Genomic DNA, 20054 nt, shown 5'->3' on the forward strand with positions numbered 1-20054 from the left:
ACACACACACACACACACACACACACACACCAGTTACTCTAGACTTGATTCTAACACATGGTGGAGAGCCAGAGTAGAACTGGGCTCCTAGCACTTACTAGTGTCAGACTCCCTCCCCCCTCAGCAGGGGGGCTAGGAACCCCCACCCGCACAAAGCCCGTTCTTTGGAGATGGAGGGCAGACAAGAGGTCACTGCAGTCTCCAGCGCTTTCATCTTTTCTGCCAGCCACTGTCCCCACGGCCCTCTCATCTTTGCTGGTTTGGTCATTTGCTGCAGTGGTCACATGCAGACTGGGCGCGTGCTGATGACGTTTACTGAAGAAGTAAGGGGCTCTGTGGGAGCAAGATGAGGCTTTGTGCTCCGTCCTGTAAGGAACCCTGTGAGTTAGAATCGACTTGATGGCGGCGAGTTTGGTTGGGAACAGGCTGCAGCTCACGATCAGGATCAACTTGGAAGCAAAAGGACACCTCGTTCAGGAAACAGTACGGTCTTCAGTCGGGTCCACTCTCTGCTTCACCTTGGCGTGTCTGCAGGCAGGAGACCCTTCTAGCTGTGTCCATCACTGGGTCTTTCTGTCCTCTGTCCTGCATGGGCAAGTGTTGCAGTTCTCTCGTTGTACCACCAGTTTCTTGAGGGCACCCCACTGTGCCAGCCAGCCCCCAGCCCAAAGGTGTTCTGCACCCCTGCCACAAGTCAGCAGGCCCACTGCAGCTGCCTCACTCGTCTCCGGGTTCCGGGCTCCAGCGCACTTTCTCTGCCACTGGGCGCGGCTGTGGTTTCTCGCCCTCTTCTGTTGTTTCCAGTGCCACAGCCCTGCTCTTCTCCGTCAAGGAGGTTCTCAGCACAGGAACCCCAGGTTCAAAGGGCGTGCTCAGCTCCAGGGTCTTCTGTGATTGACCTTTACACGAACCTAGTCCTTGTCCGCACTTTACCTCAGTAGTGCCTCTGGGCCTCCAATGGCCCATCAGACCTACAGGAAGCTAGGTTTGGGATCATCTCCTAACCCTCTCCCCTGCCCCCTTTTTTCTCTGAGAGCACCACGGCTCCAGCAAGCCAGCCCTGCTGCCACCTCAGGCCCTTGGCACTGGCTGTTACCTCGGCTTGGAAGGCCCCAGGTCTCTCACCCTCCCTTCTTCAGATCGGTGTTGAAATGTCACCACTCCTGAGCTCCCTTGGAGTCCCTGGTCCCCTCTCCATGCTTATATGGTCTGTGTTCACTTGACCAGTTTACCTACTGCCTGTGTTGACCCTCACTCGTCTGGGAAATGAGGCCAAGCCCAGTGTCCCCTAGCAGTTGATTTGCAGCTGACGTCACCTGGAACCGGAAGGTAATACAGGCTGTGAACAGCAAGATCTTGAGAATTTGGGAACTAAAGTCATGTGCGTAAAGCAAAACCCAAGGCCACAGGACCGGCCAGCCATGGGGTTCAGCCGGCAAGCCAACATTCTGCTGCACGTTTTCTAAAAACCAAGTCACCAGCACATCGAAAGTTGGTCTGTTTACAACAGAGACCCCCACCCCTGCCCGCCCTAGTGTTTCCTGGGCCTTACACAATGTCCCTGGACAGCCTTCAGCTGGTGAGGCGCATAATGGCCAGGCTGGGGAGGCAGGTTGCCTCCATTACACAGAAGCAGGGGTGGCATGAAAGCAGAGCAGAAAAGAAATGGAGAGCCCTCACTTGACACCCTCTGACCTCTGCCGGTGCAGCGGAATGCTGGAGAGCCAGGGCTGAAATTGCAGTCACTTTAGATTATTTGGAGCGAGGAGAGGCAGGGAAAAAAAGGGCCTGTTGACTACAGGAAGCTGAATTCTTCCTCTACTGAAAAGCTTATTAGTGGAAGGGGAAAAAGCAATTACTTGGCTCCTGCTAGTCCTGGGCCGTGGGGCTGCGGCAGCGTCCCTGTCCCCAGCGCCCCAGCTCTCTCTCTGGATCCAGAGTACGTCCAGCACCAAGCCACTGAGGCAGGGGGAGGGGCATGCTTCTGAGGTTCCCCTTCAAGACAAGAGTGTGTGAGACAGAAAAGCACAAGAGCTTGTGTGTGCCGTGGCTTGCCCCATCTTGAAACGTGATGCTTTTATTTGGGGTACCAAGTCACCCGGGACTGAAAAAGGGTGATCACTAGCCTAGGTGTGCAGACTGGCGTGCATAGGGAGGGGCTGCTTTTTGGTGAGTGCTTTTGCCTCAGTGCAGCACTGCTGGGAATCCCGGTGGTGCTGGTGTGAGGACTGTGGCCCGCCACAGTACAGCTTGAATTGAAGCAGAGCCCCAAGAAGCCAGCATCCGACCCAGCAACCGGGGTGCCAAGTGTCTGCATTTCGATGGCTTATTGTTTCCTTCTCCTGTTGCTTCATTGGATACATGCTGTCATTGGGATTTTCATTCCCCCCTCCCCCTTTGAAGAAAGGCGTGATCTGGCTGACTGTTGGAGCCATACCCTTCTCTGGGTCCTGGTCTTCCAGTCTGTGAAATGCAGATGCTTGTGGTCAGCTCCCATCAGTCTCTCTAGACAAGGGCAAAACCCTCAAATGGCTAGGTTTCCTTCCACAAACAGCCATCATTTCTCTTTCCCAAATCTGTTTTACTTGTGTTTATACTTTGACACCATCTCCTTGTTTGAGCCACCCTACTACTATATTTTCTAAAACTCAAAGGAATTTCTGATTTCTCCACTTTACATCTATTTAGCAGAAGTGTACACAACCAGACCTTCTAGTCCATTGCCTCCTTTCATCTCTTCTAGCTGGTGTCCATCCTTGCCACTGAAAATCCTGAAAGTGTGCTGTTTCCTTTACCATTGTCCTGGAAGTTCTCCTAGTCTTCCCAACATTGCACCAAAAGTTGTTGGTAGTTGAGTCCATTCTGAGTGAGATAGTTATTGTGCCAACCTGGCCGATAAACGTGGGGTTAATTGAAGAGCAGAGGGATAAATGGCTCAGTGAGCCTCGACCCTGTGATGGTCGGACCAGGATGCAGCTGCCTTAGCCAGTTCCCTGCTTCATTTGGCAAAGCTCACTTCCTACAAGACATCCCCTAGGAGAAGCCGCGTAGACCTACCCTGATGCAGCCCTGGGTGCTGGAGCAGCCATGTGGAGACCCCTGCCAGCGCTGAGATGCTTATATGTTCACCGATTCAGCTTTCCTCCTGCAGTAGGTAGGCATCATTACATGTGTTTTGTGAGATGGAGGAGGACTTTGTGGATTGGTCAGACATATGGGTTAATATTGGACTTGTGGGCTTGGGCAGCACTGGGTTGGGATGTTTTCTTGATGTGCACCTACCCTTTATATGAAACTCTCTCTTATACATATGAGTTTCTGTGGATTTCTCTAAAGTACCCAGACTAACACATAGACGCTAAGCTGTTAAAGACAGAAATTGATCTATCTTTCTTCCATACTATATTTTAAATTTTAAGATAAAATCTTACCCAGAATAGATGAAAGCACTGTTTATTTTGCAAGCCCTTGCTTCCTCTCTGTGTTGACAGCTGTTGCTGGAGAAGACCTCTCCGCCAGTGCCGGTTGCTTAGGCGAGTCTGCAGCCACACCTCTGCTATGCTGTACTCCTAGCCTTGGTATCAGTCTTGGCCTTACAGAGTGTAGCCAACCTTTTTGTGGCCTGCCATTACTCTTAGCTTGGAGCCCATATTTCACTAGGAATGCTGTCTACTTATGGAAGCTTTGGGGGGGAGGAGTGTGTCCTGATTTTAGAAGACACCTCATCAGTGGATTTCTGATATTTCTAGTTGCAGCCTGCACAAAGGACTTGGACATCCACAGCCCCGTCGTGGAAATGTAGGTGTGAATCTACACACCTAACTTTCCCAAGTGCTAACGGCCACTAAGCTGCTCGTTCTGCCCAGATTCTGACTCCCTCCCTTCAGGGGATTCTCCTTTTTATCCTTGGCTTCAGGTGTTAATTGTTTTTGAGAGTTCCCACCATCAGAGGGTATGGTGTAGGTCTAGGATTTACTTTTATGGAATTGCTTGCTTTGATGATCATTACCTCGGCCTGGTTTTTGTGACCTTGAGATTTATGGCTGTGTAAAGGAGTGGGTTGCTTTGCAGCCTGTTTTTAGGACAGGAAAACACTGTGCAGGAGGGAAGAGGCTGAGCGGACACAGGGTTAGTGCCTCCGAGAGGGGCTGCTGCCGCGCATCACTTCGGAGGAGGCAGCGGGCCCTTAGACGCTAGAAAGAGGCCCTTCCATTGCCTGTCGTTGGTGACATCCAGGCAATTCTTGTAAACCAAGTCCAACGCTTAAAAGACAGAGCCTTTAGATTCAACTACTGGCATGCTTTTGGACATTTCTAAAAAAGAGAGAGAGACTGAAGGAATTTTCCTTCTCCCTCATAGCACTTAAGAGTTACACAAAGTGCCTGTTACAGTTTATTCGTTAATATGCCTTTCATGCAGGAAGGCCCTTCAAAGGCAACCTCGGAGTTTTCTCTGTACCTCACTTCCCTAGGAAATGTCACGGGACACGCGGCATTTTATATTTTTATATTTTCAACAACCATTTTGTTTTTTAACAATTCTGGAAGAAGGGGGGGGGGGAACCAACCCTTCTTGATTTCAATGACCTTCTAGTTTGCGTGTCTCTTCTTCCCAGAACATTCCAGTTTGGTGTGAGGTTAAACTGTACAGGCAAATTGTTTGAAAGAAAGGTGAAGAAGAGAAAGGAACTTGTCAAAATGCATTTGTGAGGTCACATTTCAAGCGAAGTACAACTGAAGGTAGTTTTTGTCCAAAGAAAGGAACCCCCACCCCCACCCCTGCAAATCCACCTTAGTTGCAGCACTGACACTGAAGTGTAATTTTTCGTGGTGGTTTGGACTGGAAAATGTGGGGTGGGAAAAGATGGGCCTGCGATTATTTCCCATAAATGATAACACAATCACATCTCGTTCTGCTGCAAGCATGCTTGGGAATTTTGCCTTTTTCCATCTCGTGCACAAAAAACGCAGCAACCAAAGGTGCTCTGGAAATCTGAGGGTGCGCGTCCCTGCAGCACCAGGTGAGCCGCGTGCTTCGGCGACCTTACTGGGCGGCTTGTGCAGGCAGGCAGGTTCAGAGATGGTGTCAGAGCGGCGTTTGTTTGCTTACAAACGGAACTCACGTTTCCCAGTTGTTTACCAACGGAAGAAGTAGCAGGTGTCTGTCTTCCTGTGAAGAGCCATCCGCGAGGCAGAGGCACATTTTGGGCGGGCATTGCTCTGTCATCAAGAGCTTGCTTTGAGCCTTTCTGGGTTGCAGCAGGAGGCAGCCCAGGTGCTCTGGCAAAGGCCATAAATCAATGGAACCAGTGGCCGCATGGGCTCTGGGTGTCTCCTCCCCTGCTCTCCTCTCTTAACCCCCCCACCCTCACCCCTTCATTTTGACAAACTGTTCAAATGACCAGGTGGCCATGCCCAGGAGAGGAAAAATGGTAGGACCCACCCCTGGCCACACAATGGCAGCATTTTTCACATCGTGCTTGGGCGTTCCCTGCCGGTTGATCAAGCAGGACAGCTCAGTGCCCAGCAGGGCAATTGTCCCCAGGAGGCCTCCCCAAGCCAGGGCCATTCTGGGCCTCAAGCTCCCTCCTGGAGGGGAGTGTGGAGGAGCAGGTGGAAGGGCAGCCTGGCCACACTCAGCAAGGGCCTGTCTAGAGGCTGCAGCCCTGCCCAGCCTTCCCTCTGCCAGAGCCCTCATTTTTCTCGTTTCTGTAAACAGTGACAAGATCTTCAAATATACAAAAGCATGAATGGTCTCTATTCTCCAATCGGTCATTTTTAATAATACCCGCAGTTGCCTTCTGAGTCTTGATTCTTTCTGCCTGATGCCAAAAGGCTAGAGTTGAGGGGTGGAGTGGGGGAATGGTGGGGACCTGGGTTCTTCCGGGGTTGCTGTCCTTGGCCTCTCTGGGCCCCAGGTGCCTGTGGTGAAGAAGCCTGGTGGGGAGAGGAATTCTTGTGGTGGAAGGACCTGTGTTTGCTTTCCCTAGCCCCCAATTCCTTTTCTGCCCTCGACTTTGTTGCTTTTCAAGGAATGAAAGCTTTTCAGAGCTGTCATATATATATCTAAGAAGGCAGTTTGGCCTTTTTCTGTTTCCGCAACCAGGGTAGGGCCTTACCTGTAAGAGCACTGGGCTTCACAACCGCCTGGAGACGGGTCCTTGGCAGGTGACCTGGCTCAGTTGTAGATGAGTGTAAACACAGACAATGGCTAGACCGCAGCATTCCTGGCTGAGGCCTCCCTCTGCCTTTCCCGGACTCAGTCTCTCCCCCTGCCCCCTGCACCAGGCTTGAGGAGCACCAAGGAGGTGGGGCCAGCAGGAAGCCAGCTGGCCTGTCACTGACTGCCTCGGGCTCTCTGTAAGCACTGGAGGATGACGTCCATTTGGGAAGCAATGACACACGGTATCCCAGAAGCTGGGCAACATTACATTTGTGCTGAACACATGAGTGCTCCAGCTGCAGAGCCATTTCCTGCAACAACAACACCTCCTCACATCCACCCGCTCCTCCCCCCTTCAGGTTTCCTACCTGGATCAGGACAGTGTCGGCTCATGGCATTCCAGCCATCTGTGCGAGTTTAGGACCCAGACCTGCCCTCCCTCTTTGCTTTGAAATTTGCCTCAGTTAATCCTTACCGTGTTAAGAGGGGGGAATGGAACAAAGTTTTCAAACTGTGTTTAAAGCAAATACATTCAGCTGATCACTCACGCAAGGACCTTTGGGTAGACGCTCGTGTGTGTGTGTGTGTGTGTGTGTGTGTGTGTGTGTGTGTGTGTGTAAGGTGTGCTGAGGGGAGGGAGCCGCAGTTGCAGTTCATAGACCCACTGTGACGCTATGGAAGCCGCCTGGAGCTGGGCTGTCTTCAGCCAGCGACCCTGATTGCTCTACCCCTCTCAGCAGTTTCCAACCAGGTTGGGAGAGAGGACGACAGGGGAGTGGAGTGGGGGGATGTTGCCAGGTGGCTTACTGGGCTCTGGACCTGGGTTGCACTGTGCAGCTAGGCTGTGGCACAGGGCATGTGGTGAGTCACTGCAGACCAGACCTGTGCCCGCCATGCCGGGGAGATTCCACTTGCCAAAAAGTCATGGAGGAAGACCAACGTTGCGGCACACCCACCAGAGCCACCCCTTGCTTTCCTCCCTGGCTTGGAGAGGGAAGAGGTCTGGAAGCAGAGGGCTGGGAGCAACACCATTGCCTCTCCATCTACAGGGCAGACCACGTCCTGGTGTGAGTTTTGACTGTGGCAGAACTTTCACTTGGTGGGTTTATTTTAAATAGTGGTTGAGGCCTTGGCAATCATCTTTTATATCGTGGGACTTGGTCTGTATTTTGAAGGGAGGGAAAAACAAAAGTATCCATATACATTAATATATATATATTAATCATTTTATTGGGGGCTCATACAGCTCTTACCACAATCCATACATACCTACATCATGGTGTCAAGCACATTTGTACATATGTTCCAATCATCATTCTCAAAACATTTTCTTTCTACTTGAGCCCTTGATGTCAGCTCCTCATCCCCCCTCCCTCATGAACCCTTGATCATTTATAAATTATTATTTTTTCATGTCTTACAATGACCGATATATCCCTTTACCCACTTTTCTGTTGTCCGTCCTCCTGGGAGGGGGTTATATGTAGATCATTATGATTGGTTCCCCCTTTCTACCCTACCTTCCCCCGTACCCTCCTGGTATTACTACTCTCATTATTGATCCTGAGAGGTTGTTTGTCGATCCTTGATTTCCTGTGTTTCCAGCTCTTATCTGTACCTGTGTACATGTTCTGGTCTAGCTGGATTTGTACATGCTCTGGTCTAGCTGGATTTGTACATGTTCTGGTCTAGCTGGATTTGTAAGTTGAATTGGGGTCATGATAGTGGTGGGGAGGAAGCATTAAAGAACTCGAGGAAAGTCGTGCTATACTGCACCCTGACTGGCTCGTCTCTTCCTTATGACCCTTCTTTGACGGGATGTCCAATTGTCTACATTCTGTATAATATTCATTGCCCCGGAAGAGTACCCCACATGTTAGGACTGGACACACAAGAATTTTCGGCTCCATTTTCCATTTCTGCCAACCAAGGCATAAAGAGGACCGACAACCAATTTGGGACTGATGTTCAGGGAAGGAGAGTGTCGGCAGTTAGCATCTGCCAGGCCCCGAGACCCGTCCCTCCACAAGAGCTACAGGAGTAATAAGGCAGGCAAAACCCAGTCCTTCCTCCCCCAACCACAGGGAGCCCAGCCATCACCACTTAGGCCGCCATCCTGGGTGTCAGTCCTGCTGGCTGCATCTCCCTGCACCAGTGGTCATCCTTAGTTAATGAGGGTGAAAATGGAAAGAGGAAAAGCCTTAACCCTATCTCAAAGTAAGCAGATTGGTTATTTTGTTTTTCAATGAAGAGGTCCTACAGACAATTAAAACTTGTTTCTGGTAAACCTCATTCCAGGAAAGATGAGCTTTTAACAAAAGGCTTTTGACAGCTGCAGGCTATTTCATTTTTTAAAATGCCGAATGAAAGATCAATACATTTTTCTAGGTTATACATATTCAGAACAGGCCTGATATTTCCATTATAATGGAGAGTGGGTGTCTGTACACATCTCGCCTGTCAGGGCTGCACCAGTGCATTTTCCAAGCCACTGCTAAATATTTCAAACCTGATTTGATTGTGGTTCATGACAGCTAATGTTTCTCAGTTCTTGAGCCTGCCGGCAGGCAGAGGCACCTTCTTGCACCCCCCTGTAAGCACTGCCCTCCCCATGCCCCCAATTTTTTTTTTTTTTTCGTTCTTCCCGGATCACGGGGTGGGGCATTATTTAACTAACCAGATTGAGAGAGCCACGGGGACAGACAGCCTGATTCTTGGGAGAATTTTCCAGTTTCTGTCACACTGTGACAGAGGTGCTCTGGGCCTCTGGCAGGTTTGAGGGAGATCTAAATGAATCTTCATCATCTGGTGAAGCTCGGAACAGAGGGAGTCTCTCATTTGTTGATTGGCTCGGTCATCACTTGGTGGGGTTGTACTCCTGCAGTCACACCGTGTGGTCTGAAGAGCCAGGAGCGTTTTCTCAGGGAGCAGTGGGCTGTGTGCAATGGTGCAGTGTGCTGACTATAACGGCCCCGGTCTTTTCTGGCTTCTGCCTGGTGGTCCCTTCACGAACCGGTTTCTGTGCTGTTCATACAACAAATGTTACAAATTCTCACTTGGCACAAGCACCTCCTTTGGGAACAGACCTCACCACAGATCAGGGAGTCACCTTGTCAGTGTTGCCAGGACATGAGGTTTTCAGATGTGTCGAGAGAACGATTGGCATTTGTGGTCAGCGAAACTACCTTGCTGGAAAGGGATGTTTTCTGGGACTGTGGTATTGGTGTCCAGAAGGCCTAAGCTGTCTGTCCCCAGAGCCTTTTCCTCTGAGACCGTGTTTATCCACAGAAACCCCTGCACCTGAGTGCATTGCTCTCAGCCATGGTCATGAGTGACAGAGGTCTAGCTCGAGTTTACCAAATGCTGGCTGGGAGAAGTGGCTATAAAAAGGAGGTGGTGATGGACATAGATTTTTACAAGGCCTTCAGTCACCTTTGTACCTGGATGTGGAAGGCAGAAGGAAGGCCAAGAAGGCCCCACAGTTACTGACAGTTTCCTTCTACTTCCCTTTCCATTGAACATGAAAACTGGCCCAATTAGCAGCAAGTCTGCAGCTTGAGGGCTATTGTAGGGTGATGTAACCCTTAAGTGGACTCCTACAGGACACTGATGGCACCTTCTCCAGCATCTTTATTCTTTTTAATTTTATGGTGAGAACTCTCTAGATCATAGCACTTATCACTGCAGCATTTGGACGTGCACAAGGCAGCAGCTTTCTTTACATTTACAATATTGTTCGTGTCTGCAACTAGGTGCTCTGGGCCTGCTAGCTCTTGCCAGGAAGCATGGTGGGCAGGTACAGAGGAGACAACCTCTAGTTTATCTAGGGCCTGGCTGGGTCAAAGCATTACTGGTGTCCGCTGAAATACTGTTAAATGACTTGAGGGGGGCAGTCATTTAGGTTTGTCTATTTCAGTCTTGAAAGTGGCATGTGGCTTGTTGTTGTGTCCTAGCGAGGCAAAGCTTTGAGTGAAAGACAGGATCTTTCAAGTCGAACTGATCTTTGTCCGACCATCTGCCGGTAGGTGATACTACAGGCTTCTCTAGTGACCTCGGCCAGTTGCCACTGACTTCTCGCAGGGGAACGGCAATCCATGATCTGTGGGAAAGCCCTCCTACTAGTTAGTGCCTGTGGCTGACCAAGATGCCCATTTCTCTAAGGCCTCCGGCTGGAAAGGTGCTCTGATAGCACCGTGTGTGGAGTTGGCACTGAACGCCATCACACCCTTTCACTCCCGACCCCACATGTAGGGGAGGGAGCCCTTGGGTCTTGGTGAGTTGGTTTGCTTTATGCGTTGAGGACCAATAAAACACACCCTTCCTGCAAAGCATCGTGAGCCTGAGCCTGGGCCACCCAGGTGATTGTGCAGTTTGTATCCTTGGTTTATAATTGTTTCTCTCTACCTTTATTGGTATTCAGAGCTCACAGTTTTCCAGTTACTGTCAGCCTGGGCTTTCACCCATTTCAAAGAGTTCTTTTTCCTCTTGTTGTTGATGGTGATGGTATAAAGGCAGATGGTGTAACTGCTAATGTCCTATTTTATTTCCCCAGAACCAGACAGTTCACTTGAAGACACATATTATTTCCACATGCTCAGGTTAGGCAGCCCAGACACTTGTGTCTGCCTTCTGCAGCTGCCCTTTCCAGGCCTTGCCACGCAGAGGGCGACACCTGTAGGTCATCGGTGGAACTGCGGGAAAGTGCCGGCTTGGCAGTACTGTATAGCTCTTGGTTTTAAGCTGGGGTTGAGTACATAATTCTGCTTATAAAGGAAGTTGGCATGTCAATTATTTTTCTTCCACCAGAACGATTAAGTTTAAGAATGGAAAGAGAGCTTAATTGGTGAAGTCTTAAAGAAAAAAATTCAGTGCCATCAGGTTAATTCTGACTCAATAGCAAACCTTTAGGACAGAGTAGTACTGCCCCTTTAGGTTTCTAAGGCAGACAATCCTGTAGCTTGGCTGGTCGGTTCGAACTGCTGACATTGCAGTTAGCAATCCAGTGTGTAACCCCCTATACCATCAGGGCCCCTTAAATCTGGGGGGTGGGGGGGCACGGCGGCAAGGGAGAGACACAGTAGTAGGGGCTTTTTTTGCTAGCCTCTTCCACCTGGCCTCTCTGCAACTTTTGTCCGGATTTGTTGAGTGACAGGGGAGGAAAAAAGCAAAGGCCCAGGAGGGCTTAGTGAGAGCGAGGGCTCCAGGTGCCTGCACGGTCACACAGCGCAGGCCCTTTTGCTGCGTTGAGGTTTTGCTCTAGTTTTTGTGCACGTTACTGTCTCCTCTCTGTGGAGGCCTCTATATCACTGTCTCCACCCAAGGTGTGTGTGTGTGTGTGTGTGTGTGTGTGTGTGTGTCACTGAGCAATCTCCTCGATTCATTTTGATTAATGTAGTAATACTACATGTATTTGCATATAGCATGAGTTGGGGCAAATGAGTATATTTTAAGAGATCTAGCTAACTTGGATAGGCCCAATTTAATAATGTGGACTGTGACTGAGTCTTGGGATCTCCATTCAGAGGGGATTTTATCATTACAATTTTGAACAATTTCATCCAAAGCCAAGAAATGTGCAGCGAACATTTTGCGCAAACATAATTAAGGTGGTCCTCATACCTTGTTTTGTTTTAAATCATTGTATTAGGGACTCTCACAGCTCTTATAGCAACCCATACATATGTTGCCATTATTAGTTTCTAAACATTTACTTTCTATTTGAGCGCTTGGTATCAGCTCCTCCTCTTTTTTCCTACCCCCCCAACCTGGTGACCCCTTGATATATTTATTATAAATTATTATTATTTTTATATCTCACACTAACCACTGTCTCCGTTCACCCACATCTGTTGTTCATCCCCCTGGGGAAGGGGATGTAGAACTTGTTTTTTTTACCAAGTGTTAACTTGGGACTGCACACTTGATAGACTCCAAGTCAGAGATGCCTGGTTTTTCTTTGTTTGGACTTAGGGCGGGGGGAGACTTGATGTTAATTGTACAATGTAATAGGACCAAAAAACGAGGCATGGAAACTGCATGTGGCACCGTCTTGGTTGGAGATGAAGATAAGCAGAACTTTGTTTTTCCCATGTCTTCCCCATACTGTGTCCTAGACTTCTTACTGTTGGCAATGAAGAAAGAATGTTCTCTTTCTGGTTCAACCTGTTCAGTGAGAACTAGGAAAACCCGACTGAGTGTAGAAATTTCTTCCTTTAGAAGCTCTTATGATGAGTCAATTTGCTTTACTTCCCATTCTCTTTGTTTGTGAGATAAAATTTAAAGGCTATTTCTAGAGGATTGAAAGGTATATGACATCTTAAAATCACTAAAATTGCTTAAAGTGAGGGGGGGAAATAGGTTTGACAGGTAATAGAAGTGGATTTGGGGGCTTACCTTAATTCTAGCCCCCAAAGAACAATTGAGTTCTTATGACATGGCCCTACTTCATATTCACCCCCATGAAGATATCACTGAAGATGTGGGTGCTATAGCAGAGTATGGTAAAGAAACCAGATGGTGCCCAGCTCTCAGAAAGAGTAGCATCTGGAGTGTTAAAAGTTTGTCTTCAAGCAAGCAGCCATCTACATAAAGAAAGGCAGAGCAGCCTGTAAACAAAAGATTATAAATAATTAAATCTAAACTTGGAGGGAATGGTATCAGAGCTTATATTGTGATCACCAAGTTGGCAGAGGCACTATGGGTGACAGTAGAAGCCCCAAAGCCATTTGCAGGATCCCTACATGGATTAAGCCTCTGGTGAATCCCGGGGATGCCAACAGCCTGGCTACAATGGCAGATGTAGTTAGGTTAAAATATAATACCTTATCATTTGATTTCTCCTTTGACTTATTTTAGAGTTTAAGTTTTTAATATTTTCTGCATTCTTTTCTATGAACATTTTTCTCTATTTTGTCTCATCATTATTAGCCATTTTTTTTCTTGTTTGTATGATCTTCTGGTATATGAAATCCAGGATAGGTAAATCTATAGAAACAGTAACTGGATTACCTAGGGGCATGGCAGGGAAGGATGGGGAGCTAACGAGTATGAGAAGAAAATGTTCTGAAATTGATTGTTTTGATGATTGCACTTGGGAAGACTGGAGGTTTTTTAAAAAATCATTTTATTGGGGGCTCATACAACTCTTATCACAATCCATACATACGTCAATTGTATAAAGCACATTTGGACATTCGTTACCTTCATCATTCTCAAAACATTTACTCTCCATGTAAGCCCCTGGCATCAGCTCATTTCTCCCCCTCCCTCATGAACCCTGGATAATTTATAAATTATCTTGTCATATCTTACACTGTCCGACGTATCCCGTCATCCACTTTTCTGTTGTCCATCTCCCAGGGAGGAGGTTATATGTAGATCCCTGTAATCGGTTCCCCCTCTCTACCCCACCTTTCCTCTAACCCTCCCGGAAACGCCACTCTCGCCGCTGGTACTGAAGGAATCATCTGTCCTGGATTCCCTGTGTTTCCAGTTCCTATCTGTACCAGTGTACATCCGGGGGAGGGCGGGGGGAGCATTTAAGAACTAGTGGAAAGTTGTATGTTTCATCATTGCTACACTGCATCCTAACGGGCTCGTCTCCTCCCCGCTACCCTTCTGTTAAGGGGATGTCCAGTTGCCTACAGATGGGTCTTGGGTCCCCACTCCGCACTCCCCCTCATTCACAATGATAAGGTTTTTTGTTCTTTGATGCTTGATAACTGATCCCTTCAGCACCCTGTGATGACACAGGCTGGTGTGCTTCTTCCATGTGGGCTTTGTTGCTTCTGAGCTAGATGGCTGCTTGTTTACCTTCAAGTTTAAGACTCTAGACATTATATCTTTTGATAGCCAGGTACCATCAGCTTTCTTCACCACATTTGCTTATGCACCTGCTTTGTCTTCAGTGATCCTGTAGGGAAGGTGAGCATAATGGGATTCCAGTTTAATAGAACAAAGTATTCTTGCATTGAGGGAGTACTTGAGTGGAGGCCCAATGGAGAAGGCTGGAGTCTTAAAAGCTTTCTAAGTCTCTTTAAAGTCTCCTAATACTTTCAGTGTTAACCCACCTGGGTTTGCAGGCCTCATTCATTCACTTTTCTTACTGAGCGCATACTTTGAATAATGATTCAAAGGGCCAAGAGAGATGTAATTGTATTTATTTGCTTTATTTTACTCAACATCTAAAAGGGCCTCATTCCACACTGAGGCCAATGAGGGTCAGCAAATAGGTCTGGTCAGCTTCAATGCTGTGATTGGACCTAAGCAAAGAAGCAGAATGTGTGGTTACTTTTTGTTTTGTTTTGTTTTGTTTTCATATAAGAGATTTCAGGAGTTGAGATGGTGGTATAATGTTTCAACAGGATTGACCTTTAATTCAGAAAGCTCAATATAAGACATTCAGAATCTGCCCAGAAGTACCCAATGGTCACAGGTCTAGAGCAGGCACAGCCTCATCTTGCTAGTGGGGAGAAGAGTTCCTCCTGGCTCGGTAAATGCTAAGTAGCTTTTGAGAGAAGTAACAAGAACAGTTGCATCTGAGTTTTGTGGTTGACAACTCTGGAGTAGGACCAGGAGTCTCAAATCTTACCTCAAATGTTCATCTTTGACATTTTTTATTTTTCTTTGTATTTCAGAAGAAGTCATTGAAGATGTTGAAGGACCACAGGAAACAGCTGCTGATCCAGAGGAGCTCACTAAAGACCAGGAGAGTGGAGGCGAGAAAGACCAGAGCAAGTGGACAGGTATTGTGCATTTTTTGTTTTGTGGGTGAGGTCCCCTTACTATATCCTTCTTCCAGGTTGTGCTGTTTTATTGGGTAGCCACCCACACGAGGAGGGTATGTGCTGTTTCTTGCGCAGGGTTTGGCACATGAAACTTGCTTAGGGATTCCCCCCCCCTCCCATCACAGCCTCAGGGTTCACTAAAGGAGTCAACAATGAAGGGTGGTCTTTTGGGGCCTGGACAGGGGTTCTTACAGGTGCCACTAGTCCTGCAGACTCCATAGACTCCGCACAGAGGAAGGCAATGCAGCCAAGCCAAGGGATTCTTAGTAAAAGCCAAGAAATTTTATCAAGATGCGATAGGATTTTTTTTTTAGGGAAAGGGGAGCTGAAACCAGGAAGAAAATCTTAGGGTTTTGGTTCTGAGGAGGAGCAAAGTAGTTTCTAAGAAGACTTGCTAGTACAGAGCTGTCTCCCAGAAACCATAGCATTGGTAAGAGGAAATGATATGTCAAATGACAAAAATGATTTCATGGAATTAGCCTAATTTTTATTGCCTTTATTATTACATGGATTTTTTCTTCTTTTAAATATTTACCTTCTGGAGTCCGTATTCAGTCAGGCCTTTGTTACATATTTCCAGTCCCGGCTGTTCTTAAATCATGTCCAGTGTTGGCCTTCACTATTCAAACAAGACACAGAGTTTTGGAGAGAGGCCAGAGGAGAGCAATGGAAATGACAGAAGGCTGAGAAACCAGGGCTTCTCGGGAGACAGGGACAAGGACAGTGCTGAGTTGGTTTTCCCCAGGGCTGCTGCTGGCCCTGTTCAGAATGGGCTCAGTGGTGCCCAAGGCATACTGTGAGGTGGTGTGTTGATTCCCTGGGAGGTCAGAGATGGCTCCTTCGTTGCCGTACAGGTTCCCAGGTTTTGTAGTCATATAAAGTGAGAGTAAAACAAATGGAGCTGACAGAACTAAAGCACATTGCCAGGAAAAGGCGATTTCAAACGCCCAGCTGGAAGACTTGATGACCTTTTGGGCCATCTGTCCTCTGTTTTCATGATCTGGTTTCAAATCCTGACCTTAATCTTTCTGTATCCTGTGATGGGGAATTCCAATTAGCACCTGCTTCTACAGGACTTTTGTGAGAAGGGTATATACATCATGGGCCACTGGGGGCAATGCTCGGCACAGCATAAGCCCAGTAGGAGGAGGCTGCCTACTAGTTGTTTCTCCTTGGGTCATCATCCACTTAGGATGTAGACTTGTCACTGGGCAGCATGTGGCTTTTAGGGGACTAACAGTGAAGGACTTGGTGGATGGAACATTGTGCGTCTGTTTCTTGCATTCTGTGTGGAAAGGATCATTTCCAGTCCTTGCACTGAGTGCTGTTACACTTGAGGCCCAGCCAAGGCTCCGTGCTCTCATTCAGATCACACTGAATCTATGTCCAGAAGAGAACTTGAGAGAGAGGAGGAGCATATGAGGGATTCAATGGGAAAGAGGGAAATCCTTTTCAGCCAGAAGCATTACAGTGTGTGATGACAGGCTTTCCTCTTCTGAGCTTTCTTTTAGACCCTTACTTTATAGAAACATCTGCATCTATCCCACTTGCTCCCTAAATTGAGCTGTTCCTATTGGATTGTGATTGGGGGGGCTGCTTCCTCAATTTGTACCATGGATTAGTGGCTGCTCAGGATGCGGATGAATATTTCAAATGGGCCGGCACCATTGTCATTTTCTCAGCTATTGATTGCGTAGTATAGTTTTGGGTTTGGGCAAGAATGAATAGTCACCAATCATTGGCTCAGTCCCTACCATGTGCAGAGCAGAGGACAGACTTCCACCAACCACAAGCTCCTTGAGATTTTAGACCTTGTCTTCCAGGAACTTAGCGTCATTCTATTGGGGAATCTTAGAGATGCCCATTATATTTAATTCCGTTTTTCCATGAACTTGTTGAAGCCCCATCATACAATATTACTAAAGGTAAGGGCTCCCTAGTGGAACTTTCTGTGTTGACAGAGATTCCCTGTCCAATACAGAAGCCACTAACCCTTCATAAGTATTAAATTCTTGAAGTACAAGTAGTATCACATAAGAGCCAGGTCTTGGAGAGCTCCAGCAACTTTCCCAAAGCCATGTACAGGTAGGTGTGGATTTTGCATACTGACTTAATCTAATTGATAGAGGGCAGATCCCAAGCTCCTAGCTGTAAGCTGTACTACAGTGGTCCTCAACCTTCCTAATGCTGCCACCCTTTCATATAGTTCCTCATGTTGACCCCCCCCAAAGGGGTCGCGACCCACAGGTTGAGAACCGCTGCTCTACTACTTCTCTACGCATAGAAATCTTCAACCTAAGCATTTCAGTTTAGCACTCATCTCTGTTACATGAGTGATTGCACTCTTGACATTGTGCAATGTTAGTCATTTCAAGTCCAGAATGAGGGGTTGTCAGCCATGATTACGCATTTTTTATTAAGACAGACTTGCATTTAACCTGAAGTCAGTTTGGTGAAGTGGAGAAGACTCTAGATGTAGAGTCAGAGCCCACCTGCTAGCAAAAATGGCCTTGATGAAAGACTTGGCCTCTTGGAGCGTCAGGTGTGCATTGTGGAGGAGTGACACATTCCTTGGTGGCACATGGACCCAACTCTAGGTTAATATTGAGAGAGGTCACCTCTACTCAAGGCAAATGTGAAACACTGTTGTGGGCCAATGGAAGTTCCAGGAATGTTCTTTGAAGCAAAGCTTTTCCTCTGTACACAGCCCTTTCACCATCCAACTTTGTGATTTTCTCTTTGGAAACGCGAAATGTCTCTTGTTCTCATTTAATGGAGAACATCTGAGTATGTGCCTCCTAGATTGAGGAGCCCCAATATCAGTCACTGAGCAGTGATGGTTGCAGTAATTACTCAATCAATCATTAATTGCTATAAATTCAGTACTACACAATGAATGTGATGCTTTATCACTACTAAACAGGGGGAGGTGGGGGGGTCCTTGGAAAAGAATCATACATAGCTAGGTGGTAATTTAAATCCTGTAGCTTCCATGGAGTCTAGCCACAGCACCAGGCTGGGTCTAGTTAATCTAATTGGGATTTACTGGTGCTTTGAAAAACAAAACCAAAGGTGGAGAAAAAACTCAACTTAAAATGACACTCTATGATAATGCTCTTAAACAATGAACATCTGTAGGGAATTTGAGTGTTTTTTCTATAGGAATGGCCTGGGGTATTTTATTAATTTTTTTTTTAAGTCCATGACACTCACCTAACACAGCAATTAGTTCAGTGGAGCGTCTCTGATTGGAATCTATGGAAGAGTTCTATTAAAGGGGGTATTAATGGGCTGCCAAGGTCTGGGTGACTGTGAGGGAAAAGTGTGTTTATGGGACTTGGTGCTGGTAGGCATGATTTCAGTTGGATGTGACCTGTTTACCATAAGTGTCTAGTGCATAGCACTTGCACATGAATCATTCCTACAGACCCACTGCCTTTCAAATCAGTGAGGTTGAAAAAACACAGGTCAGGCACATCCTGATGGAAATCTATTACCAGGCCCTCTCCCCACATCTCCGTTGTTTACAGCTTCATATAAAGAGGGGTGCCATTGTATGAGAAACCTGCCCCAAATCGACTGAGACAGAGAATTGCTAATTTTGAGTCCAAAAGCAGAGAATGTGTTAGGAAAAGCAGTGGCCCTTCCAAAGCCGTAGACATAAGGGCTGGCTCTGCCACTGAGGTGCTTTTTCTTGTTTCTCTCTGTTTAACAACCAAAGGTTCATGTTATTCAGTCTAGTTCCAAACCCTCATCACCTACGGGAGTGCTCAGTACATTTTTCACTGTGTCACACTCATTGGGTAAAATCAGCATGGCCATGAGCAGTTTACATATAGTCCAAGCTATTCTTTCATCTTTGCAGATTGGTACAGTAAAAAAGGACTTTGGGGGGAGGGAGGGGGAAAAGAGAGGAGCTGATACCAAGGGCACAATAGAAAGTAAATGTCTAGAAAAGAATGATAGGCAACATATGTACAAATATGCCTGATACAATTGATGAAGAGCCCCCAGTAAAATGATCTTAATGAGGACTTGCCTCCTCACTTTGTTGTTATCACGTAGCTCCACATGGTAGTTCTTAATATTATTTCTAAATCAGAAACCACAACAGCAAATGCTTGAGCTCTCCCTTGCGGGAGACATTATGATAAGGCCTTATATGCGTGGTCTCTCCTCAGCCTCCCCCAAGCCCTGCGAGAGGTTGCTAATTCATTGATACAAGAGCAGACAGGTATGGCTAGCATGGCACTGTGTTTTCTTACTTAGCAAAGGGTAAAGAAAACGTGGCCCTAGGAATACAGCTTGTGGAAACATCAGTTCCTAAGGAGCCCTGAAGGGAAGCCCACAGCTACCTTCCTGTTTGTCTCATGCCTTTGAATACCTGTAGTGAAGTTGAGCCTAGAGGCTAGGAGATTCCCCTAGCACAATACCAAGAGGAGGTATTTCTCTGTGCTTCCAACCTCCAGGGGAGAGTGGATTCACAAGGTTGCTGAGAAGTGAGTGATATGCCTCTCACCATGCTAGACACAGACCCATATTTTGTGTTTACTATCCAAACTTTACTTACTCAATGGAGAAGATACTGGAAGAATATTGTTGTATTCAAATCTCTTTAGGGTCTGTTTTGGGGCTCAAGAGACCCTAGCTAATTATATAGCTTAAGCTCACTGCCATCTGGTTGATTCTGACTCATAGCAACCCTATAGGACAGGGTAGAACTGACCCCCGTTTGGTTTCCAAGGTTATAAATCTTTACAAGAAGAGAAAGTCTCATTTTTCACCCTCAGAGCTGCTGGTAATTTCAAACTGCTGGCTTTACAGTTAGCAGAGCAATGCTTAACCCACTATACCACCACAGCTCATTTAACCTAATTACTTTTGACAGGAATTAGATAGGCTTCTTTGTAACTTTGGTATGATCTCCGAACGACCCATGTTAACTCCTTTGTCTGACCTCCATTGTGCACCTGTGGGCTTGCTTCCTCTCTTCTGGCTCCTTCTCACTCTACTTTTCTCTAAGTTGAACCCAACACAGTCATGGAGTGAAGCAAAGTGAAACAGGATACCTTACAGGGAGTAGGCTGACTCGGGTTCCTGACATGA

At 47.1% G+C, this 20054-nt stretch overlaps 1 protein-coding gene and 1 long non-coding RNA gene across 2 annotated transcripts in view; one reads left to right on the forward strand and one right to left on the reverse strand.

Moving 5' to 3' along the window:
* Positions 1–20054, forward strand: part of ZFHX3 (zinc finger homeobox 3) — a 159267-nt gene that overhangs the window by 109256 nt on the left and 29957 nt on the right. The window contains exon 4 of the mRNA XM_045293664.1: positions 14799–14906. Within this exon, the coding sequence (XP_045149599.1) occupies positions 14799–14906 (108 nt within the window). The remainder of the gene's footprint in view (positions 1–14798; positions 14907–20054) is intronic.
* The window catches only part of LOC123522096, a 166793-nt gene continuing 161548 nt past the window's right edge, over positions 14810–20054 (reverse strand). The window contains exons 4-5 of the long non-coding RNA XR_006680398.1: positions 15484–15567; positions 14810–14858 (exon numbers count right to left, since the gene is read on the reverse strand). This is a non-coding gene — a long non-coding RNA (uncharacterized LOC123522096). The remainder of the gene's footprint in view (positions 14859–15483; positions 15568–20054) is intronic.

This window comes from Echinops telfairi, unplaced genomic scaffold, assembly GCF_000313985.2.
Source record: "Echinops telfairi isolate 266 unplaced genomic scaffold, ASM31398v2 ScPeMD7_2291;HRSCAF=2852, whole genome shotgun sequence".
Taxonomy (NCBI): domain Eukaryota; kingdom Metazoa; phylum Chordata; class Mammalia; order Afrosoricida; family Tenrecidae; genus Echinops; species Echinops telfairi.